Source organism: Mauremys reevesii, linkage group 4 (genome assembly GCF_016161935.1).
Source record: "Mauremys reevesii isolate NIE-2019 linkage group 4, ASM1616193v1, whole genome shotgun sequence".
Classification (NCBI taxonomy): Eukaryota; Metazoa; Chordata; order Testudines; family Geoemydidae; genus Mauremys; species Mauremys reevesii.
In genome coordinates this window covers 117,639,436-117,664,490 of record NC_052626.1, presented here as the reverse complement: position 1 = coordinate 117,664,490, position 25,055 = coordinate 117,639,436, and the positions used below count along the sequence as shown (strand labels likewise).

The following is a 25,055-nucleotide window of genomic DNA, read 5'->3' as shown; positions in this document are numbered from 1 at the left end:
TGCACTATCCATATTGAAAGTGACCCCACCCAGTCTTGCCCACCCAAGAGCCAATTGGCTACCGCACTCCTTTCAGTTCCAGCTCTCCCGGGGCCCTGAAAACCCACTGGTCCTGCCAAACTTTTCCCTGTTCTACCCTTATTAGAACTCCCTTTGCCATTTACCTCTCTCCCTTGGTAGTTTGGTAGTTAACTCCAAAAGGGATGATGCAACTGGATAAACACAGATTCTGACTCAGGTTCTGGGAACAGAACATTCTTGGCAGCATGATCCCAGCTGTCAAATGCCATGCCAGAACAAATTAGATTAAGAAAAAGCCTGACTGCCCATGTTTTGTCAATAAAGTCTTCCATCGGGATGAAAAACAGAACAGCAATGAATTCTACAACCTTAAGTTTTGGCTGTCCCGCACTACCTGTAAAAACAGAGATGAACAAATTATGAAGCAATAAATCTGTAAGCACCTAGAGGACAATAGGGTTATAAATAATAACTAACATGGATTTGTCAAAACAAATCATGCCAAACCAGCCTAATGTCCTTTCTTTGACAGGGTTACTGGCCTAGCGGATGGGGGGAAGGTGTAGACATGTTGCAGCTTGATTCTAGTAAGGTTTTTGACACAGTCCCATATGACATTCCCATAAGCAAACTAGGGAAATGCGGCCTAGAGGGAGTTACCAAAATATGAGTGTCCTACTGGTTGAAAGACTCTATTCCAGAGTAATCACCAATGGTTTGCTGTAAAAGTTGGGGGATACCTGTAGTGGGCCCCCCCAGGGGTCTGTCCTGGGTCTGGGTATGATTCAGTATTTTCTTTGGTGACCTGGATCATGGAGTGGAGTCTGCTTATAAAATGTGCAGAGGACACCCAGCTGGGAAGGGTTGCTAGCACTGTGGAGGATAGGATTAGAATTCAAAATGACTTTGACCAGCATCCCCACAAGAGAACAACCTGACTTCTTCGATTCCCCTCCCACATACACTTCTGGCAGTCTATTGGCTCGCACCCTCTCGGGAGCCCTTTGGATGCTGAATACACCAGGTGCTGCCCACGACATGCCCCTTCCCTTACATGTGCTCTGCTCCCTCAAGGCCACTAGTTTCACCATCAATTAGTTATCCTTGGGGGAGCAGGTCCCATGTCCCCAGTCCATTTTCAAACTTGGCACTTTAACAGGAAGAGGTTTTTAATTATTATTTTTAAATGGCTCCCACCTCTAGCCACAGGGGAGATGGTTTATTTGTATTCCCTTTGTTTTTAAACTCCATTGGTCCTTCCCTAATGTCTACAGCTACCTAATGTCTCACTCACTGTTAGAATGGCAAACAGTGCTCTCCATAACAAAGAGAAGAAATCAATATCCCAGATTACCCCCCAGTCCTAATGCAAGGAAGGGTTACAGAAGGAAAGTGTTATTAGAGCACTGTGAAATACTATTATCAGGGCTTGTCTACACCACACATGCATTGCTGATCCCCCTGGTAGAAACGTGGCTTAAACCAGCAGGAGTTTTTCTGCAGGCATAGCTAAACCACCTTCCTGGAAGACATTAGCTTTGCCGAGTTGCACCAACACTGGGGGTAATGCCAGAATAGCTACATTGGCAAAGAGTGTGATTCTCCCTCCTCCGCCCCAGCTGACATAGCTATGCCAGTGAAACTTTGTAGTGTAGACAGTGGGTATATGTACTCTAGAAATGCTGTAGCAGACACATTTAGGCTGGGTCTACACTAGTGAGCTTACAGCAGCACAGCTGTACTGATGCAGCTGTGCTGCTGTAAGATTGCTTGTGTAGCCGCCCTATGCTGACAAGGGAGAGTTCTCTCGTCGACATAATAAAACTGCCTCAATGAGTGGCAGTACCTATGTCGTCGAGAGAGGCTCTCCCGCCAACATAGTGCTGTGCACACCGGTGAAACTTATATCACTCAGGAGGGGTGTTTTTCTTCACACCCCTGAGTGACATAAGCTTTGCCGGCATAAGTGGTAGTGTAGACATGACCTTACACAGCAACAGGAGGAGTTCTTCCATCGCTGTAGTAAATCCACCCTCAGTTTCTTCTCTGCCATGAAGTTCTATAGCAGAGAACTCCATAGCAGAGGGGAAGGAGGGAGGGAGGGTAGTGGAGCACCCATAAGGACACATATTTTGAAGAACTGCAGATACTGCACAGGGTGAATAACCTCTTCTTTGAGTAGTAGTACCACTATGGATGCTCCACTCTGGATGATTATTGAGCAGTTCACACTAAGGAGGAGGGAGCTTTGGAGTCGAGTCCAAAACTGAAGATAACACAGCAGAGCCAAACGTAGCATGGGAAGCTGAGATCTGGGTTACTGCATAATGTTCAGAAAAAGGTATGTATAGAGGTCCAAGTCCTGGACCTTTACATTTCAGTAACAGGAACATTTTTCAGAAAGGCTATTCAAGTTTAAAGATCTCATTGAGTGCGTTTGTACACCTGAAGGAAGTTGGAGACCTCAAGATTGATAGTGACAATTAATGCAGCCCTATATCTGCCTAGTGTCTCTGCTTGGAGACAGCCGACCCTTTAGATCTGTCTGCAATAGAGAAACAATTTGAAAGACTTTCTAAAAGATTTAGTCCTCTCAAGTTAAAAGGTCAAAGCCCTCCTATCACCATGCCTCAGTGAGTCACAGCTGAGGATGCCAAATTCAGGATAAACTGCTGAGAAATAGGGCAAACTCACACCAAACTGGTGGTTATTCTCTCATTAGATTATATGAGGCCAGTAACAAAAGTAAATTTCTGTCTCACTACATTGGTTAACAAGAAGTCAAAAAATGTAGTCTCTGGGCATTCCAGCTCTTCCTTCACCGCCCAGACACTGGACTCTATGATTAGTGGTTACTGAAAACCAATTTCATCAAACAAACGGTCCTTCTGATCTCAAGAGATCAGCCATGTAGCCAGAACACAGAGACTGGGGGGAAGGATTTGCCTGGCTTCTCGAGAGAAAAGATGAGGGATGGTCTGGAAGATGATCAGAGAGCAAACAGCCAGCTGGATGAGGTTAGAGAATGTCTGTCTGTCTTGGCCACATCAGGACTTCTAGGATATCCCTGGCCTTGTCTTTCCTTATCTTGATCAGAACCAGGAGTGGCAGAAACACCCTAAAAGTGGGGGAGGGGGACCACAGGTGCCCAAACCGTGGCCATACTCCCATTGTGCTGCCCAGCTATAGGGTTCCCACCTTTCCCTGAAGGGTTCCTAACATGACAATCTTTAATTAAGGATTAATCTTTAATTCCTAGAGACTCCAAGGCAATCCTGGAGGGTTGGCAAACCTACTCCCCCAAGGTCCCGCTCCTGCACCACCCCTTCCCCCCAAGTACCCACCCTCATGCCACCCTTCCCCCTCTGAGCCTCCACCCCACACCGCTTCTTCCCCTGAAGCCCCACTCCTGTGTCACCTCTTCCCCTCAAGATCCCACCCCCCATTTGCTCCTTTCTGCCACTTCCCCTTCGTCACTCACCCTTATGGCTAGTAAAAATGGGGGGCATGGTCTCCTGGCCCCCCTGTTCTGCTGCCCCGGATCAGAACTTTGGATAGTAAATGCTTTACATCTTTTAGGAAACTTGTAATTATATAAACCATTGTTTTTGTTATAGCTCTAGTGTGGGAGCCGTTCTCTGCCACTTGCAAAGCTTAGGTTTCCATTGAGATGAATAGTCCTTTTATTTTGCTTTAATCTTGCTGTTTATATAATGTTGTTATATAAATCAATGGTTCACCCTTCCTGGAATACTGTGTTCCATTCTGGCACCCTATCTCAAGAAAGATATAACAGAAATAGGAGTTCAGAAAGAAGGGGATGAGAATATTTGGAAGAGTGGAGAGATTTCCATATGAGGGGACATGAAAAGATTGGATCCATTTAGTTGAGAAAGGAGTTCAGTAAGAGGAAACATAATAGAGATATGCAAAATAATGTATAGCATATGGGCAGTAAAGGGGGTGCTCCTGTTTATCCTTTTCAATAATACAAGAACAAGAGGACTGTCCCAGCTCACCTGAGCCAGAGGTGTCTTGCAAAGTGAGCTCAACCAGTTTTCAATAGTCCAGCCAACCTCTAACTTGCACAAAATGAATCTAAAAGGGGTCTCCATGACCTAAAACAAAGTGTGGTCAGTAATAGCCCCTGACTTGACCTGACTTCTTGGATTGTGGTAGAGGGAAGATCCATCCTTCCTCCCCTGGCTTCTATATGTGTAATCACCTCAGAGACCAAGCACTGGTTAATATTTTCTTTTCTATTTTGTGCTGTTTCTGATTTATCCAGGCTGGTTCTGATCTAATTAATACTGATGCAAGAAATAGCATGGACTATTCAGAAACAGTCACAGAGGGATGGGGTTGGATAGAGATTGACTAGAAGAATGTTCTAACCCTAAGGGGCAGATAGAGTTAAGGAAGGCACAAAATTAGGAGTAAGGGAAAGTTAGGTGTAGGCATGAGCACTGGGGGCTGAGGGAGACTCATTGCCTGCCACCCCTAAATTTTTACTCTCTTGTTGATTGAATTCTTCCGTATGGCTTTACATCTCATGAATTCTCAAATTGGACTCCCTAAGTATTCTTAGGTGGTTGAACCTAGGACCCCAATCTTCCCTTCCTTCCTTTGCCAGGAGAGTAGCTTCAGGAGGTCAGAGCAATGACTTACCAGCAGGAGGAGAGGCCATTTTCTCAAATTTGCTGCCCCTGCAATTGCCTTATTACTGACATTTACATGGAACTCACTATCTAGTTAATCTCCTTTTTTGCGATATGTAGTTAGTGATGCAATGTCTTGTGGGCCAGGAAGAGAAGAAACTAAAGAGGAGGTAGGAAAATTAAGCCGGGGACATGGCAGGAAGTTACAGTTGGTCAAAATGGAAAATAAAAGGGGTGGGCTCAAAATAAGTAGGGGAAGGGAACAAATAGAAAAGGTTTCAAACTAAAAATGGAGCAAATAGGTTAAAAAAACCCAACACCCTCATGTTTAATCCCTTTCCCATCCCTAGTCGTCTCTCCTTTCTCTATGTAGCCCTTCTGCTAGGGTTTCCTCTTAGCAGTACAATACAGAACTGGTTCAAGCCCCTACTCTGTAATCTGGGAAAACTGACCACACCTCTGGGCACCGCTAAGAAAGAATACTTCCCCTCTTGCAAGCACTGAGTCCCCATATAGCAAAGAAAACTTTGAATAAAAAAGAGAAAATAACCTGACTTTAATTCGGGAAAACACCACAGCTATGATTCAAAAGCATATGACCACGTGTAAAACACCTACCCCAGAGTACGTTGGGCAGTGTCCTTTGCCTCACCTTGTGGTGTGAAAATCTGACAAACAAATGTTCCTTTAACATGCTACTCGCTGCTTCTCCACTGCACCTCACTCACACTTGCTGTCCTTGGCCAGCGAAGACCCAGAATTCAGAAGTGCATTCATGTGTGTTCACCTCCCATTGAGGAGGTGAAGGAGGGGGGAAGGGAGCAAGGCATCAAGCAATGCCTCAGATACTGCTGCCATGCCACTTACTCTGCGTCGCTGCCCACTGCTGTGCAATCGTTCACTCCGCCGCTGGCCACTGTGCTGTCGTTCACTCCGCTGCCATTGGCTGCTTGTGCCGTCACTTTTTCTGCTGCCACCAGCCCCTCTACTGCAACCTCTGCAATGTCTTGAGGTCCCACCACTTAATATAGCTCTCAGGGATTTCAGCAATTATTGGGGGAATCTCACTGTTTGTGCAGGCTGAGTAGGTTCTTTCACTGAAAATGCTGTCCCAAAGCAGATCCCAATGCTGTCCTCGTTATCAGCCATTTCAGTTCTAGGGATCACTGAACAGGGCAGAACTGTGGAGCCCTTATTTCACTGAGGGACAAATTCAGACTACACTTCCACATCTGTATAAATTCTCTGTTTCACCCTGCTTTCAGCCCTGAGGCTTTGGAGGCTATTTTTTGTAGTTCTTGTTGCACAATGATTTTATGGCTTAAGAACAGATTTATTTCATTGCTAAACTTATTCACCATAAGGCTGGTTACACAACTGTAACCTCTCGCTGCCCAATGAAGTTGAGCTTTTGCCAACAACTCCACCCACTTGTACTGCACCAGCCATGCAGGTTTTCATTATTGATGGCTGGCTAACAGTTTCTGTTTGTCTGGCATTTATTTCATTGCCTTGAGTTTGAGGTTGTATCGGAAGTGAAAGAATTAAGTTTAAAGTACCATGCATACCTTAATCTGCAATTTAGCCATTTAGGTGAGTGGTAAAGGCTTGAATGGTGGCTTGGTCTGAATTAAGAACAGGAATAAAAACTTCTAGTGGTCCATCATTGCTTTCCATGGAGGGGTGTTTTAATAAAGGATCACTGATGCAGAACTGTGCAAAACAACTCTTGTTATGTACTTTAAAGTCACTGGAAGCTGTTAAAATTTCAGCGTGGAAGGCATGGCTAGCTAGTTTGGTATTATTTATTTGTAGTTTAAATGCCTGCAACTGGTGTGATCCAAGAACTACCCGGCTGGGACTAGTAATGCCATGAAAGGAAATGCAAGTCACTGCCTGTAGTGAGTGTGTGTGTGAATGTGAGTCAGTGAGAGAGAGTAGGGGAATCTGAATGAATGAACCAGAATGTTTTTTTCATATTGTTGGCCAGCAGATACTTCATGTATATGGAAGTAAATCTGAAAACAAACAAGCCTGGCCCTGGGCAAAGGAATGTTTTAAAGACACTGTCCCTTTAAATGTAATTATTTTCTGTCTCTGGGAAGAGACGATTGTTAAAAGACTGATTGTACAATTATGCAGCCCAAAGAGGGCTGCACAAAACTTGGCAGCTGTGGTAGGTGTGTGGGTGCTCAAAAACATCTAGGGAAGCTAATTTTGTGGGGTTGTCTAGACATAAACTAGGAGGCTGGGTAGGTGGAAGTGGCAGGGGGATGGTGGGGGTCAGCTACAAGAAGTTGGGTTTGTGAAGTTGACAAGGGGCAGTTTGGTGGAGGAGGCTTGGAAAAACTGAGGGTGTACTTAGACTTGCGGGGGGAGAATTTGAGGGAGGTGTGTGTGTATGTGTAGGGGAACACTGGGTGACTGGAGAGGGAATTTTGAGGAAGCTGGAGAGGTTCTGGGGTGGCTGGGTCCCCTGGACCTCCCTTCACTTGCTGCTGCTTGCTTGGTTCTCCCCACTGCTCTACCCCTGCACAGATCCAGCAGAGGGAGCAGTGAGAACTGCAGTCACCACAGTGGCCTCTAGTGGCTGTGAGCTGAAATTGCAGGCTATTCCATGTGAATGTGGGACATTGAGTTTGGTCCAGAGGTGGGCAAACTACAGCCCACGGGCCCCTCCTGCCTGGCCCCTGAGCTCCTGCCCCGGGAGGCTAGCCCCTGGCCCATCCCCTGCTGTTCCCCCTCCCCTGCAGCCTCAGCTCACTGTGCCACTAGCGCAATGCTCCGGGCAGCGGGGCTGCGAGCTCCTGGGGCAGCACAGCTGCAGAGCTGGGGCCTGACCCGGTGCTATGAGCTGCGCCATGGCATGGCTGGCTCCTGCTAGGCGGCGCAGGTGCCTGTCCTGGTGCTCTGGGCAGCGCAGCTGTACCACCGCCACCCACCCATGCTCCAGGCAGTGCGGTAAGGGGGCAGGGAGCAGGGTTGGATAGAGGGCAGGGGAGTTCAAGGTGGTGGTCAGGGGACAGGGGTGTGGATTGGGGTCAGGGCAGTCAGAGGGTTAGGAACAGGGGGACTGAATGAGGCAGGAGTCCCAGGGGGGCAGTCAGGAATGAGAGGAGGGGTTAGATGGGGTGGTGGAGGTTCCGGGGGCTGTCAAGGGACAGGGAACAGGGGTAGCTGGATGGGGCAGGAGTCCCGGTGGAGCAGTCAGAAGCCGAGAAGCAGGATGGGTTGTATGGGGGGGGAGGGGCGGGCCATGCCTGGCTGTTTGGGGAGGCACAGCCTCCGCTAACCAGCCCTCCATACAATTTTGGAAACCCATGTGGCCCTCAGGCCAAAAAGTTTACCCGCCCCTGGTCTATGCAAATGAAGAGGCTGGCTTGGAGTGGCACTGCTAGGCATAAGACAGACTAAGTAATTGCTTCAGGCCCCCACACAGCTCAAGAGGGCCCCAATTTGTGGAGATAATGCAGTTAGAATTCTCAGGGGGGTGGGTAGGGACCACCCATCCCCATTATTCCTGCGTAGGGCTCCGATGAGCTAGCACCGACTCTGGTGGCTTGCATGTATCAGTGGCATACAAGGTGCATGAAATGTAGCAGATCTGCTCCTTGGGTAGGTTTCAGTTTCTGCTAGAGTTAATAGGGGTGCAATATAAAAGCCTGCTTGTAGTAGGCCAGAAATATTAATGCTTGTTTTATGTTGTTGTTTAACAGACTAGGGTAGCTCTTTAAAGTAGGGGTAGATGATGGCTTATAACATTTTGCTATTTTTTTCCCCATTATAAATTCTGAAATAAAAAGCTGCAAGCACATTTTCCTCACTTCATGGCATCCTTAACTAGTTCAGTTGTTTTCAGTATATAATTACCCTGCAATCATTATAGATTCAAAACGGTATCAAACTTACACACAGCAAAGAACAGTTATTTATTGCTACTAAAAGTTACATACAGTAAGAATTAAAACTTTATGCTATATATTGTATGCTTGTCCTCCAGAAACACATCAATTTAGATCCATCCTATGTCTTTGTTGTGGGTGGTGGTGGTGGTATATTTCCTTGTATATCACAATAAAATATTAAAAGTGTGTGTGTGTTGGGGGGGGGGGAGTAGAATTCTCATTTTCTGCCTGAAGAAAAGGTTACTCACTCTGCGCAGTAACTGAGGTTTTTTGAAATGTGTGTCCCTGTGGGTGCTCCACTTCAGGTGTTGATGTGTCCAAGTGCCCCTGATTGGAGATTTTTGGTAGCAGTGCCTGCTTGGGATGTGTGTGCACAATAGCCATCTCATGGTGCCATTGGCACTTCATCTAGTGCTCGCACATCTTGACCCCCTCAGTTCCTTCTCTACCATACAGTCCTCAAAGCGAACTCCAAAGTAGAGGGGAGGAGGATGGGTAATGGCACACCCACAAGGGCATACATCTCAAAGAACCTCAGTTCCTGCACAGGGCGAGTAACCTCCTCTTCTTTAAGTGCTGTCCCTATGGGTGCTCCACTTCAGGTGAATGTAGAGCAGTGCCCTCATAAGGATGGAAGGGACTTTGGATTGTGGTTCATTGCTGAGGCTAGTACCATGAGGCCTCATCTTGTGTCTGAGCTTGAACTGAGATTAATGCATAGTGGTTTGTGAATGTGTGTTTGGAGGTGCAGGTGGCTGCCCTGCATATGTCTAGAAAGGAACTTTTGTGTAGGAATGCTATGGAGGTAGATAAAGCTCTTGTTGACTGGGTTCTGATGCCCCGCGGGGCTTCAGTGTTGTGTAGTGAATAGCACATGTGGATACAGCTGGATATCCATTTGGATAATCTTTGCGTGGATATGGTAGAACCCTTAGACCATTCTGTTGTTGACACAAAGAGTTGGGGTGATTTTTAGAAGGGTTTCATTCTGTCCAGGTGGAAAGCTAAGGCACAGCACACATCCAATATGTGCAGGGTCACCTCCTCTGTGTTAGTATGTGGTTTTGGATGAAATGCAGGTACATGGATCAGTTGGTTGAGGTAGAACAAATATGAAATTTTTGGCCTAAATTTAGGGTATGTTCTAATGCTTGAAGAATATTGTGTATGGGGAGTGAGCCATGAGAACCCTTATCTTGCTGATTGTCCACACTGATGTAATGGCAACCAGCAATGCCACTTTCATAAATAAATGAAGTAATGAGCATGTGGCTAAAGGTTCGAATGGGGCTCTGGTTAGCCTTTGGAGCACAAGGTTTAAGTCCCATGCTGGTGTGTGTTCTCACATGTCTGGGTACATGTTCTGTATGCCCGTTAGAAATAGTTTAGTAAGGAGCAAATATTGAGGTCCTGTCTACCTCTTGATGGAAGGCCATGATGGCAGCAAGATGAACTTTAAGTGAGCTCATAGCAAGTCCTGAGTTCTTTAGGGATAATAAGTATTCCAGGATTAGTGGAAGCGGTGCCCGTCTTGCAGATATTTGTTTGGTCTGGCACCATAAGAAGAATCTTTTCCATTTTTGGAAATAAGTAATATGTGTCTTCCTGCCTAACACTTGTTTTACTTGTTCTGAGCAGGTTAGTTCATCGCATTGGAGCCATGCCTTCACGTGAAGTCTCTCCAGGTCCAGATGGAGGACTTGACTGTCATCCTGAAAGAGAAGATTCTGTAGGCGAGGGAGTGTGAATGGTGTGCAGATCGCCATGTGTGACAGGTAAGGGAACCAAGTCTGTTCGGGCCATGTCGATACTATGGAGGATTATTTTGGCCCTATTGGTTCATATTTTGTGTATTATCCTGGAGATCAGAGGTATCGGTGGGAATGCATATAGGAGGAGAGCATTCCATTTGATGAGAAAGGCATCTCCTAGGGATCATGCTCCCAGTCCTGCTTGTGAGCAAAACTTTGAGTACTTTGCGTTTACTGTCACGAACAGATCTCTGTGCAGGGATCCCACACATGAAATGTGTGTTGTAATATTTCGTTCATTTCCTATTTGTGTTCTTGGGGAAACAGTCTGTTAATGTGTCCGCCATTATGTTCAGTTGACCTGGGAGGTATGCTGCGGTAATAGTGATGTTTTGTTTTATACACTAGTTCCATAGTTTTAAGGCCTCTGTGCATAAGGAAAGGGATGTGCTCCACCCTGGCAGTTTATATAGAACATACATGCAATGTTGTCCATCAGGACGCTTATCATTTTGCCACATGTAATAGGGAGAAAGTGTAGGCACATGTTGTGGACCGTGTGAGATTCGAGCAGATTGATGTGTAAGTGTGTTTCTGTGGGGGAAAATTTGCCTTGGATTGTATGTTGGTTCAGGGGAGCTCCTCATCAGATCAGTGAAGCATCTGTTCTGATTTGGATGGAGGATCTTACTGAAATGGGATGCCTGAGCAAAGTTTTACTGGGTTTGTCCACTATCGTGGTGACCTCTGGGGTCGGTGTGAGTCTTTTGGTTAGAACGTACTTTCGTGGGATGTATTCCAAGCTCAGCAGTACTTGGAGGAAGCACATGTGTCGTCTGGCGTGTGTTACAATGAAAGTGGAGGCTGCCGTACATCCCAAGAGTTGTAGGCAGGGGCATGTAGACACCTGTGCTGTCTGAGACCACCGATATGAGGGAGGTCATTGCTGTGAATTGAAGCATTGACAGTTATGCTTTTGCCTCCACTGAGTCCAGGTGTGCTCCTATGAAGTCAATTGTTATATTGGAGTTAGACTAGATGGATGGTAATGTGAAAATATGCACTTTGTAGGTCTATAGCTGAGTACCAGTCCCCCTTGTGCAGCGCAGGGATGATAGTGTACAGGGTGACCATTCTGAATCTGTGGGTACAGATACATTTGTTGAATTTCCTGAGATCAAGAATGGATCCCCATCCTCCATTTTTCTTTTGGGTCACAAAGTAATGGGAGTAGAACCCCTTCCCCCGTGTTGTCCTGGAATGAGTTCCATGGCACCTAGCTGTACAAGATGGATTACCTCTTACCACAAAAGATGCTAGTGAGAAGGGTCCCTGAAGAGGGATGGGTAGGCGGGATGGAGATGAAAGAGATGGTGTATCCAGATCCTACTATCTCCGGTACCCAGTGATCTGTGGGGATAGATGCCCATGCTTGGTAAAATGGCCATAAATCAGTGGCCAAACAGCTGGATGGGTTGTGTAACATGCACTGGGTGTTGGGGGAGGTCGATCAGACCCTCAACCAAATCTTCCAAATTGTGTCTTGGCTGGTGGTGCCTGTGATGCAGTCAGCTGGGACTGAGGTGGTCAGCATCTCTGTGAACAATGTCTTTTGCAGGAATTGTTGAAAGGTCGCTGTTGTCAGTGAACCGATGTGTCCCTGTTTTGGTTATAAGGTTGGTATCTCCTAGGTCTATTAGGGGGTATATATATGCCCAGGGTTCCGAGCATTGTTTGAGAGTCCATTAAGTGTAGGACTTTATCAGTCTTCATGGAAAATAATTTTTCTCTGTCAAAGGGAAGGTCTTTAATCTGGAGGTACTTTAGGATTCTGGCAGATTGTAACCAGGATGCCAGTCTCGTGACTATAGCTGTAGCCATCACGAGCGGCCATGTCCGCTACATCAAGGGACGCTTGTAGTGCTGTCCTCAGAGACAGGCATAGCATCCTTACATGAAGTGCAGTGTTTAAAACCAGGGGAGCCTGGCATTTTCATTATCCAATTTTGTCATGGTACATGGAGATAGAAACTGAGAGGAGAGCTCGGAGATTTTTTTTTTTTTTGGACACACACACACAGGAAAGTTTAAATGGTTAACTGGAAACGTAAGATTAACTAACCGCTGGGAACTAAACTTAGTAACTATTTCTAAATCTTTTCTCGGTAAATTTCTGACACTGCCATCAGAGCTCAGTCTGTAGCTGAGGACAGTTGAGAAGGAACTGAGTGGGTCGGAACACAAGATGACTACTGCGCACATACACGCCCGACCAGGCACTGCTACTAAAAATCTCCAATCAGTAGCACCTGAAGTGGAGCACCAACAAGGACAGCACTCGAACTGTATTTATGAGGACCCTTTCAGAAACACAACACAGGAAACAGCCAAGTGTAATATACTGCCTACAGTGTATGTGCACCATTGGCTCAACTTGATGGAAAGTCAGGTATGTATCATAAGCGTTAATACTGCTACAATTAATGAAGATTCTCTAAATGGTAGCGGCTTGTGATTGTGGAGTAGAATGATGCAAGTTCCATCTCTACTGACAGCTGTTAAGACTGGGGAAACTTGGATCTGTTATTCTGTCTGTAATGGACAGTAATGATTCAGCCCTATTAATTGGTCAAACACCCATGTTCAAATGAGCAACCCCCCTCCCCTTTTTTTTTTTTTTTTTAATTTTCTAAGAGAAGCCAGGGAGACAGCACCACTTAGTTGCAATGTTGGGAATCCCTTAAAGCTTCAGGCAGCACCATATAGGTAAGCACTAAAAGCCACAATATTGACGTGTCTGTGACATCTTTTACAACTTATGATACAACAAAAATTAAATCACTCTGCCTCCGAGTCTTGCAAGATTCTTTCTCCTAAGCTAAACCTCTAGAGGTATTTTAACACCTAAACCAATGGACTTGGGATTCCCCTGGACTAATGTATATCCTGATCACGCATGCAATATCAGAATTTGCTCAATTAACCCTTTTATTCACCTGAATTTGCCTTAGGCAGGGGAGAAACTGCTCATACTCTTTTCACTGGAAATTGCAAATGGACAACTAACCTGAGATCGAGGTTCTCTACTTGTTTTACACACATATATATAGCCAAAAAGGCACTCACATAAGTGGGTCCACTGAACATGCCATATCAGCTCTAGTCTCATGTCTATGCTCTTGTGTACTGCCTCTGGTTTCATGGCTAATCCTGCTTGGTGTTTTCACCTCGATGGTTTTGTATCCATCCCCACCCTGAGTTTTGGCCCCTCTAATCCCATGTCCACACTATTCAGTCTCGCATCCACATTGTGGCTTACCTACCTAGTTTATAGATTTTAAATGTATATTGTAGCCTTTAAAGGCTCTTCCTTTTCTTTCTCAGCACTGGCTTTTCTCCTTATTTCTCCACATTATCCCTCTCCCCAGAATTTACACTGTCCCTATTTTCACTTTGACTGTTTCACACTAGGAAGAAGTTGGATAGGATTCACTGCCACGTACACAGCAAGGGAAATGTCAGCAGAGAGAAGGGCTGCTGTTCCTATTGCTAAAGCCACCTTCCCCATAGTAAGGTTAACCCCTAGCGGTCCCCATATACCCATACCAAACCTTACAGAGGTAGAATAGGAGAAAAAGTTATCATAAAACCCCACACTCACACTGAAACTAAGCCCAACAGCTCTCCCACTGCAGCAACTAGGCTCACTCATCTCCCTGAACCTGCTTGCCCTCCACTGCTGTGTATTACATCTTCATGGCAGTAAATCCCAGGTAACTCCTCCTTAGGAGCTGCTGCTGCTTATCCATGCAGATAGGCATCAAGCCAGAGTTCCCCCGAATCCTTCAGAGAGCTGTAGAGGGGAGAGAGTTGGAGCCCAATTAGTCAGCAAAGGAGACTGAACATAAAATCAAGAGAAAAAAAATACAGGGGTGAGACAGAAAGCAAGAATCTAGTGTGAAGCCCCATCTCCCCTGTTCAACTCTGGAAGGACAAGAGGTGATGGGCTCAGAGCATGCGTGACAGCATTCAGCCTCTGGACTACTTGAGAATGCTGCCTCACAATATGAAGCTCCTTTTGAGGTCTCTACAGAGCTTTCTAGGCCATTTTGCCACTGTGCTGACTAAGGGGTACTGATTAGGGAAGCACATATAGCAAAGTGACCAGAGGAAACAAAGCATCAGAGCTCTGACACTCTCCAGTGAGAGAGATGGGGCAGGAAGAAGAAATTAAATTTCATTACTGCCTAGAAACAAACCCAAACAGGTAAAATAAAGTTAAAATCAATACAGGCAAAAAGAGGCCTGAACCTCAGCTTTTTCCACAGGGAGACAGAACTCTGCTGAGCTGTTTTGAATACCCACACAGACCAAAGTACAGCCCAACAGTGATAGGGGCTGATATCAAGATCCAGAGAAATCACACTCCTCTTCTGAGGGATTAGGTGAATTCTAATAGATAACCCATATACAAAACAAATCCAAGTAAATTTAAAAGACTAGTGATAAATTGAGTACAAACTTACTCAACAGTAGCACATTATTGTACATCTAAATGGTTTGCCTAAGGCCAAGTCCTTGTGTACTAATCATGAAACAAAAACTATGTGGCAGGACCCTTAATTCTGCTCCTTTGTTTCTCCATCTTAGGCACTGAATGAGGCAAGGGTCGGGGTTGGGGGGGGGGGAGGAGGAGATGGGACTTGGGACGACCGTATGTGATCATGCAATTAAAGACTTTATCATAATGCATATGGAAAAGATTACAGAACTATGGTTGTACATTCAACTGCAAATTTGGTATTTCCTAACTTTCAAGTTCTTGACTTTGCAAACTAAATAACCTGTGTGTGAGTGAGAGTGTGTGTGAGAGATTGATTTCCTAGGTTTTTCTTTAAAAGAAAGGTAAAAACCAAATTCCATTATGTGCAACTCTGATAATCTATATCCCTCCCACCAAACCCATCATGAATGATCAACAGGATTTGAGCCCTAAACCTTCACAGGGCAACACAGCATATTATTACTCAAGTTACCGGACTAACAACATTAACTGGCAGCAGGAAAATGTAGTTTTCCCAGAAGAGGGAATAGGGAGACAACCCTGTCTCTCTCCCCCACTTCCCCAAAGAAGAAGTAGCTCCTGACACATGTATTCCCCCACAGGAGGGACTGGCCACTGGCGCCCTGTGCTGGGTACAGGATAATGTTTGGCGAGAGCCCAGCCTCTCCCTTCCTGCCCATAGGGGGAGTTGGGGGAGCTTCTGGCCCATGTGGGGCCTCAGTAAGTGTAAATAGGCCACTGGGGCCTTACACTGGTCCAAGGGACAACACAGGAGAAGCCAGGTTATCTTCACTGCACACCACTACCACCACTTCAAAAGCTCCAGCTGTTCCCAATGCATAGCAGGTGAGAACCCAATCTTGGAATGTTCAGTGATTTTGGCAGGCTGCCAACATTTCATGAGGCAGACCAGTGAGAAAAGGGAACTTTATATCCGAAAGGAATTTATGGAGACAAAAACGGCATTTCTGTAGCTCAGGATGATTCCTCCTGCTGAAAATTAAAAGTCTGATGCAAAAAAAAAAATATATATTGAGGTGTGAAAGCATCGTAATGAAAAAGTTGAAAGAATCCTGTATAACAGAGGTTCTCAAACTGGGGGGAGCACACCCCTGGGGGGAGCACAGAAGTATTCTGTGGGGGAGGGTGAGAAGCTTAAGGAGAGTGGCAGCTGCTGGCTGGCCGGCCATACCATGACACTCTTACTTCTGTGCTGCTGCTGGCAGCAGTGCTGCCTTCAGAGATGGGCACCCGGCCAGCAGTTGCCACTCTCTCTGCTCTGCCTTCAGAGCTGGTCAGCAGTATATGTTCTTGTGCAGTGGGAGCCGTGAGGGAGGGAAGGCGGAGCATAAACGACTACAGACAAAGAAGGGGAGCACGATAAAATAAGCTTGAGAACCACTGGAACAGGCTGGGCAATGTAAGAAGAGGGATCACTACCAACTCCCTCATATAATTATTCACATGCAATACACACACACACACTATACAGAATGCTTGTAACAAGAGGTGTTTGTCCTCACTATTTAGTGATCTCCCTCTCTGTCTCCTAATGTTCTTTTAAGGGCAGCAGCATGGAACAAGGCAGAGGAAACCCAATAAACTTCCCTTATGGAGAAACACAGAAGAAACAGACAGACAGAGCAGAAAGATGCAAAGACAGGTGGAAAGAGCTGGAGGAGGGTAAAACAATGGACATTCTGTAGATTTATGCAACATGCACACACAAAGGGACTTGCATAATGTCATTTGCTGCTATTTGCACAGCTGCCTAGTTGTATCATACAGACCTAGGCCTAGACTGGAAGCTATGATCTAGAACTGAAAGACTCAGTATCCCATTCTAAGGCAGCGGTTCCCAAACTCTTTGCCGCCATGACCCCAATTTTAATTATTTATTATTATTTTTTTCCAGGGCTGGTGCAAGAAAGTTTCACACCCTAGATGAAACTTCACCTTGCGCCCCCTCCCCCCCCAGCCCTGCGGCAACTCCCCGCCCTCCCTCCACCCTGCAGCGCCCCCCCCGCCCCGTGGCAGCTCCCCCTTCCCCCCCGGGGAGCCGTGCAGTACCTCCCCACCCCAGCTCACCTCTGCTCCGTGTCCTCCCCGAGCACACTGCCCCCGCTCTATTCTCCTCCCAGGCTTGTGGCGCCTGGGAGGCGGGAGAAGCGGCGCAGCGACTGTGTGCTCAGGGAGGAAATGCTGAAAAAAAAAAAATTGGGGGGGCACTGCTTTTTGGCGCCCCCAAATCTTGACGCCATAGGCAACCACCTAGTTCGCCTTAATGGTAGCACCGGCCCTGTTTATTTCCTTCCAGGACCCCAGACAACATGGAGGATGCTATTTTGAAAAGCAAAATGGTGTCCTCTAAACAGCATGACCTTGCACGCATGGTACATGTAAGGTCATGCCACATGGGGGATGTCATTTCACTCTACAAAAATTGCATTTTCTGCATTGCATGACCCTGTATGTATGGTGCATGCATGGTCACACTGTGCAGACCAAAATGGCGTCCTCCACACACGAGGATCGCTGCAACCCCATCTGCTGATGGTGTGATTGACAATCTTTAATGTATTTGTTCTTAATATACTCCTGAGAGTTAGGGCAGTCCTATTATCCTATATTACAAATGGGGAACTGAGGCACAGAAAGGCAAAGTGACTTGCCCAAGGTCACTCAGGAAATCTGGCAAGATAAAAATTGAATCTGGGTCTCCCAAGTCTTAGGCTAGTGCCCTAAACACTGGACCATCTTTACTGTGAGTCATTCACAATCTTGAGTCATCCAGTCCCAACTCACCTATATCCTGCATCCCTCTGTCTCAACACCTGACCCCATTTTGCCAGCAACTATTGCACCAACCCTTTCTGTTCATACTTACCGCAAAATATCTCCAAAGCCAGTGAGCAGAGGCTTGCTCTGGTACTCGATGCCATGTTTGGCACATAGTGACTTCACCAGAGGAGTCACCTTCCAGTAGTTATGTCGTGGCATCCTAGGAAAAAGACTGTGGAGAAATAATGAGGCAGTTTCAGTGGGATTTCTTCAGAGCTCTGTAGAAATCCCATCCCTCCCTCGGGGGCCAGTACTCACTGGTGCTCCATTGAGAATTCCTGCCCTTTCTGCTGGATGCATTACCCAATGGTGCCCCTGGGAGTTCCTTCCCCGTCCTGCTGAGACCTATTGCCACCAGTGCCCCCTGGGAATTTCCTCTCCTCCTGAGGTGCCTATACTCACTGATGCTCAATTTGGAAGTTCAGGTGCCCAGTTAACCAGTCATTGAACAGGGACTGATCCACGTTGCATGTCGCCTGGAGCTAGGGGAGAAAAAAAAGAGAGAAATGGAGTGTGGATCTACGGAAGTGGATTAATTGGTAACAACCCTTGACCTCCACTTTCTTCTAACTTGAGCAGGGTTGCCTGGGGGTGGTGTGGGGATTACAGTTCCTTGTTCATTAGAACAGGGAGACCAGGCCTGGGTGAGAATGGCATGCTAGGATATGGAATAGTTACTGAATTAATCAGGTCCTCACTCGGTTGGAGTGACATGGCCTCGTCAGTTGGACTGGCACAGGCTTGTTCTCCCACTCCTTATCTCATATCTTCTATTGGGGAAAAATGGCCACAGGGTCAAGGAAGCAGAAAGGAGAAGAATATCAGAGCCTCTTATGCAAGGAGAGCTGTATGTGAGTGCCCTGAATCAGGAAGCTTTTACCTGCCATTCTCATTCTGGTTTTTACATCAATGCAGTCTCCATGTAACCCCCAATCAATCCAGGCTTCATTCCCAACCACCCCACACAGATGATCACAAGTCTCCTCTCCCAATATCTCATCATCCACGGCCTCCTGGTTGACCTTTATCCGCACTGCAAAATTTCATGTATGCTCCCAGTGTCCCTGCCCTGGGATTCACACCCACAGACCCTGGTAAAAGAGGGTCTCTTACCTGTGTAGAGAACCAGTCCATATTGTTATCATAATCAATGTGCATAGGGATGTGGTTCAATTGCGATATCCAGGTAAACAAGATACTCTCTAGGACGCTGTGCAGATACAGACAAAGCAGTCATTGCCACATATAGTCACAGTAGACGGAGACCCACACATGAAGCCAGCCCAAGAACTGCCCAGTAACTTGCACCCAAGCCAAAGGTTGCCAGATAAGACCCCAGTCCAAACTGGCAACAGATAAGTAACTGGCCACCACACCCAAAGCACTGACTGCTCAGTAAAATGCCCATGCAAACTGGCAATGGCCAGTAACAGGCTTGCAATCCCAAACCAATGTCTGCCTGGTAAAGCGCTTTCTGGCTAGTAAAAGGCCCCCTCAGACCCACCAAAATGAGTGGCTACCAAGTATAACTTCTCTCTTATGTTCCACCTCTCACAAAACTAAGTGATTGGGCAACAAAATGGCAAATGAAATTTAATGTGGATAAATGTAAAACTATACATACAACATGATGGGGAAATAATTTAGCTACGAGTCAGGAAAAAATCTTGGAGTTATCGTGGATAGTTCTCTGAAGATGTCGCCACGCAGTGTGCAGGCGGTCAAAAAAGCAAACAGGATGTTAGGAATCATTAAAGAGAATAAGACTGAGAATATATTTGCTTATATATAAATATCATGTACGCCCCACATCTCAATACTGTGTACAGATGTGGTCTCTCACCTCAAAAAAGATATTCTAGCACTAGAAAGGTTCAGAAAAGAGCAACTAAAATGATTAGGGAGACTCTTCAGTTTGGAAAAGAGAAGACTAAGGGGACATGATAAGGAAGTCTTTTTTTTCACGCAGCACAGTCAACTTGTGGAAACTCTACCTGAGGAGGTTGTGAAGGCTAGGACTATAACAATGTTTAAAAGGGACTGGATATTCATGGTGGCTAAGTCCATAAAATGGCTATAGCCATGGGTAAGAGAATGGTGTCCTAGCCCTCTGTCTGTCAGGGGATATAAATTCATGGTGGCTAAGTCCATAAATGGCTATTAGCCAGGATGGTAAGAATGGTGTCCCTAGCCTCTGTTCGTCAGAGGATGGAGATGGATGGCAGGAGAGAGATCATTTGATCATTGCCTGTTAGGTTAACTCTCAGGGGGGCACCTGGCATGGGCACCTGTCGGTAGACAGATACTGGGCTAGATGGACCTTTGGTCTGACCCGGTACGGCCTTTCTTATGTTCTTATGTTATGTTCTAGTGAGTCATCAGTAAAAGGTCCCCACAAAAGTGAGGGCAATGTATGGAAAACAATTTGTACTCTTATAAGAGAAATCAATGATGGGAAAGGGAGAAAAGCAGAGTGGCTAGAAGCAATCACAGATGGGAAGGAATGAGGGATGAGGGCAGAGAAGAACGGTCAGTCAGTCAGGTGTGAGTACCAGTAGGCAGAGGGAGTCATGCCTAAAGTGAGGATTACTTGAGCAGCAGGAGGAATCCCAGGACACCCGTTACTCCCAGTAAGGGCTCGAAGAAAAGAAAGAATCGGATGAAGTAGGTCAGAGTCCAAGCTAGTTCCTGTGAGACAGAATGAGAGAAACCTTCATCAGGACAGCAGTTTACAGCAGAACAGTACCCTTCCACCATCCCGCAATGGGAGGAATAGAAGTCCAAAATCCCCCCAAGTAAGGGTCACTCTGTTTCTATCCTTTGCAGATCCCCTCAATTCTCCACATCAGTGAGAACACAACTTGGAAAGTTTCCTTGTAACCTGCACTAATGGTCTGTGTATTGTGGATTTCCCCCATTACCTCAAACCAGAGAGTGCCCAGCCCAAAAAAACTTCACCCAGAAAGGCCCACTCACTGTTCCTGCACTGTAACTTCCCTCAGCTACAGTGGAGTAGCAGGAATCCAGCTCAAGAAATCAATCCTCTAAGCCCCGCTGGCTGCCCCTGCATTCTAGTTCCCTTTCATCACCTCACAGCAACATGAATCCAGCCCCAGAAGATGCCTTGGATCCATATGCTGTAATTCTCCTTCACCATTCTAGGCAAACAAGGGCCTGGTCCTAAAACCTCCTCAGAAGAGCAGCTGCCCGTTTGCAAAGGTTTGTAGGAAATACTGAGTGCACTTACCCTCCATAGTTTGCGCTGGAATATGAAGTACAAGGAGTACAACTGGAACACTGGAACCACAAGCAGGGGCATAGCTGGAGAAGAAAACAAGAAGAGCAGAGACATTAACAGCCTCACCTAGTTAACGAACACCCTGGAAACCAGAATGAAAGGAGAGCTCTGTGCAGCTCCGGGGCTTTCCAGTGCTCATCACTGAACTATGCTTCCCAAGAGATTTCGCTCCTCATCTTCCTTACTTACTCTCCTCTTTACTCCCCTTCCTTTCTCCCTCCATTTTATAGATTCAGAGGCCAGCAATCCATAGACAACTCAACTCTGCACCTGCTTCCAACTAAATGCAAATCGTACCATCTCCCTGCACCTGAGAGTCAATAGGCGAACCTGATGCTACACACCATCTTTCTGAACTTGTCAATGCTTCTGAATACCCAAATAGCTACAGCAGTGAAATTGCTCTCTTCTATCCACTGGTGGCCTGGAGAGTGCACTCCTTTCTGTCAGATTTGGACTTGATCATGATGATCCACATTTTCATGACCTCCAGGCTTGACTCCTGTAATGCAATATATCAGAATGAGAGCAATATCCTGTAAAGTGTTCCTGCTGGCTCAAAATGCAGCAACACACACATCAACACAGACCATGGACAGTGCATGACTCTGGCACTACACTGTATGCCAACTGCCTGTCAAATACTGAATGAAGTTCAAGGTTTTGATCCTGATCTTTAAAGCCCTCCATTATATTGTTCCTATCTCCCTGACAGACCACCTCACTCTCCATAATCGCCACCTTGCATTAGGGCTACATTTGTCAGTAATAATGGAATTGTCAATCACCTTGGCAGCACCTCTTCACCTCTGGATGGAGACAAAGACTCTTCTGATTTATAACATTTGCATCAATAAGGTGCTCAGATAGCATAGTGATGGTACGGAATAGATGGATTCTCCCTCCGTCCCTCTCATCTCCTCTCATCCATGACTACTCCTCAGTTTCCTTTCATCTGTCCCTCATCTTATCTCCTTCTCCTCAATTATCCTCATCTCTCCTCTCCTTTTCATCTTTTTGCCATTGCTTTGTGTCAGCTGTTTTAGCAAATGAGGTGACAATTTCAGCCATAGATTGTGTACCCCAAACACTGTAATCTCCTATAAGACTGTCATAGGAGAGAAGTCCTCTCAGACCCTGGGATTATTTAATATAGGAGTCGGTGGTGACTGTTAGACAAGGACCTGTTGGGCAAAGTAGGTATACTCACTGACGAAGAAATACTTGTGCTGATGATTGTAAGGCATAAACTTCTTCTTCTTCATGCCGAGCTGTAAAAAAAAAAAAAAAAGAGGAGGTCATGGCAGGTCAGCTGAGCTAGAGAAACGTTCACTCAAATAAATTTCATTGCCTCCTCCTTCTCGAGATACACCTGCTCAGACATCTAAATCCACTGAATTACAACAGCGTAAGGGAGATCAGAAGAGGCCTCATTACATCATTATATACTATTTCACAAACAGTGCAATATAATAAACATTTTCCCTACAATCTCAAATACATACATGTAGCATCTTGCAATTTCCCCCCCCCACTCTTGCATACTTAATGTCAGTGACATACTGGTCCAGAAACTTTACACCCAAAATTGTCTTCTGTCTAAGGAGTATATTCTAGTAGAAGACCTTCCAGGTACAAGACCAGATGTTTTCCTATGGAAAAACCTGAAGGAGGGCCTCCAATTGGGAGGAATACTCCACAAGATTCCAGTTGAGGAGCCTTCTCTAAATTCTTCCCTTGTGATGCAGGGTTCACCACCCTCCAGAAGAAACTGGAGGTTCAGAAATTGTGGATATTGGAGATCTGCTGGCAGCTATCACCATTTGTGCTAAGGCCCTGTGCCTCCACGTTAGCTGTGAGGCACCTGCCCCAACTCCACCCAAGTTTTCTAGAAGAAAGACCACCATTTCTGCACAGAGGGGGCTCCATGAATAAGTTACTGCATTATCTGCCCACCACTTTCCCTGCAAAATTGCTAGCACAATGCTGTACCTGACCTCACCTACTGATCTCAGGACCCATGTGGAGGGACATGTAGCTGCAGAGGTGGCTGATTTCCCCACTCTTCCATGTGAAGTAAGTGAGAATCAAATGTGAAGGGGACCCTCCATGTGCAAATCTCAGATGGCTCATCATGATTAATGGCAATAGTGGGTATTGGCAGATCTTTCCTCCTGCTGCTAAGAATAGACTCTTGATCTTCTTTTGGGTTAATATGGATACCTCTACATTGCAGCTGGGAGCGAGCTTCTCAATGCAGACAGACAGACATGCACTAGCTGTGCTCAAGCAGCAAGCTAAAAATAGCAATGTTGCTGTGCGCAGCTTGGGTGGTGGCTCAGGCAAGCTACCCAAGTACCCCGGGGGTTCAGGTGGGTTTGTACTCAGGCAGCTGCTGCCTGTGCTACACTGACTACACTGCTATTTTTCATGCACTAGTTCAAGCAGAGTTAACACATGTCTGTCAGCCCATGCTGGGAAGCATGTAGATGTCTCTTTGTCTCTAAAAATGTCAGTGATATAGGAAATATATAAAGCATAGTTCTGTCAGTGAAGTGATAATAATATCGCTCCAGCAGTTAATGAAGTTAGGTTGGAATTGTTAGATTGGTTTACAAGAGGGAAAGGTAGCAATAAGTAGCATTGTGCAAAGCTCTAATACAGTGGGTGTTAGATTGTGGCGCATGGAACACAACCAGGTGATCCACAGAGCTGCTTTTGTCACAGTGGTGAAGCACCAGGAGGCGTCACTGCTTGAATACTATCTGTCTTGATTTTTATACTAAGCCCATATTTTGATGGGCTTCTTTTTATTGTGAGAAGGCTAAGCCATATAACTGAGTGCTGCACTTTGTCCTGAAGATAGTGAGATTTGTCATCCTCACATGTTCCAGGGCTGACAGTTCTGTCTCCAATGGTCAATAATCTCATCCTTGAAGTGGACAGTTCCATTGTACCACAGGAACATAGCAGTAGTGAGCAGTTAGTCTCACAGAAGAAAACTGGGCTAATCCCTGGAGAGCTTTGAATATTGGGACCAAAACTCCACAAAGCATTCTATATTATCTGGAGATCCAACACAGAGAGGAGCACAGGGGCAATGTGCTCTCAGAGGCCTTGGCTGATGAGTAGGTAGCTTCTGCATCCTGAACCAAGTGGAGCTTTTTGCGGGGTCTGTGGTTTATTCATAGATACGATGAATTGCAATAATCAAGCGTGAAGTTCATAAATGTATGGATCACTATGGACAAACCAGTGTATGATACGTCTGGGTACACATTCTGACCAGTCATATAGACAGAAGGGGGCATTTTTAGCAGTCAGTTATTTGAGTATCTCAAAGTAGTGGGTGGGTCTTTGCTTGCTAGGTGGCTGTTCATTGGCAGGAAGGGAACATGGGCAAGGGTCTGCATCTTAGCAAAGAAACAACAAAGTTCCTGTCCAGGGAGGGTGCCTGATGCCCTGTTCCCAGCTGGAGAAGCTTCTCAAAGGAAGGAGAGGACTATAAAAAGAAAAGCAGGATGCCCCAAATGATCTTTCCCCTTGCTCTGCCCATGGCATTCACAACATCTGAAGAACAAAAGGAAGCAGCATTAGACTATGGGAGGGATCCTAACTGAAAGAAGTTCAGCCAATAGAACTGCTGAAGCATGTGGTGAGAGACTTTGCTTTGAATTTACTCATTTGTTAAGTTAGGCATCAGTTCATTTTACCTTTATTTTACTTGTAACCAACTCTGACTTTTATGCCTCGTTACTTGTGTTCACTTAAAATCTCTTTGTATTTAATAAACTTGTTTTATTGTTTTATCTACACCGGTGTGTTTGGATTGATGTGTTTGGGAAACTTCATTTGCAATAACAGGATTTGTGCACATCATTTTCTAGTAATAAAATGACAGACTTTCTATGAACTCGTATTGCCCAGGAGAAAGCTGGGCAGTATGAGACATACATTTCTGGGAAAAGCCTGGGATTGGGAGTGTGCTAGTGTCACACTGCAGTGTGGTTCAAGAGT

The 25,055-nt window shown here is 45.8% G+C and overlaps 1 protein-coding gene across 2 annotated transcripts in view; it reads right to left on the bottom strand.

Annotated features, from left to right (window-relative positions):
• Positions 1-9,361: 9,361 nt before the first annotated feature.
• LOC120403579 (acyl-CoA (8-3)-desaturase-like) overlaps positions 9,362-25,055 on the bottom strand; it is a 31,688-nt gene continuing 15,994 nt past the window's right edge. For both annotated transcript variants that reach the window (XM_039534832.1, XM_039534833.1), the window contains exons 6-12: positions 22,249-22,309; positions 20,988-21,061; positions 20,331-20,428; positions 18,854-18,950; positions 18,143-18,222; positions 17,787-17,912; positions 9,362-14,188 (exon numbers count right to left, since the gene is read on the bottom strand). In XM_039534832.1, coding sequence (XP_039390766.1) covers positions 14,137-14,188; positions 17,787-17,912; positions 18,143-18,222; positions 18,854-18,950; positions 20,331-20,428; positions 20,988-21,061; positions 22,249-22,309 — 588 coding nt within the window. In that variant the 3' untranslated portion in view covers positions 9,362-14,136. The remainder of the gene's footprint in view (positions 14,189-17,786; positions 17,913-18,142; positions 18,223-18,853; positions 18,951-20,330; positions 20,429-20,987; positions 21,062-22,248; positions 22,310-25,055) is intronic.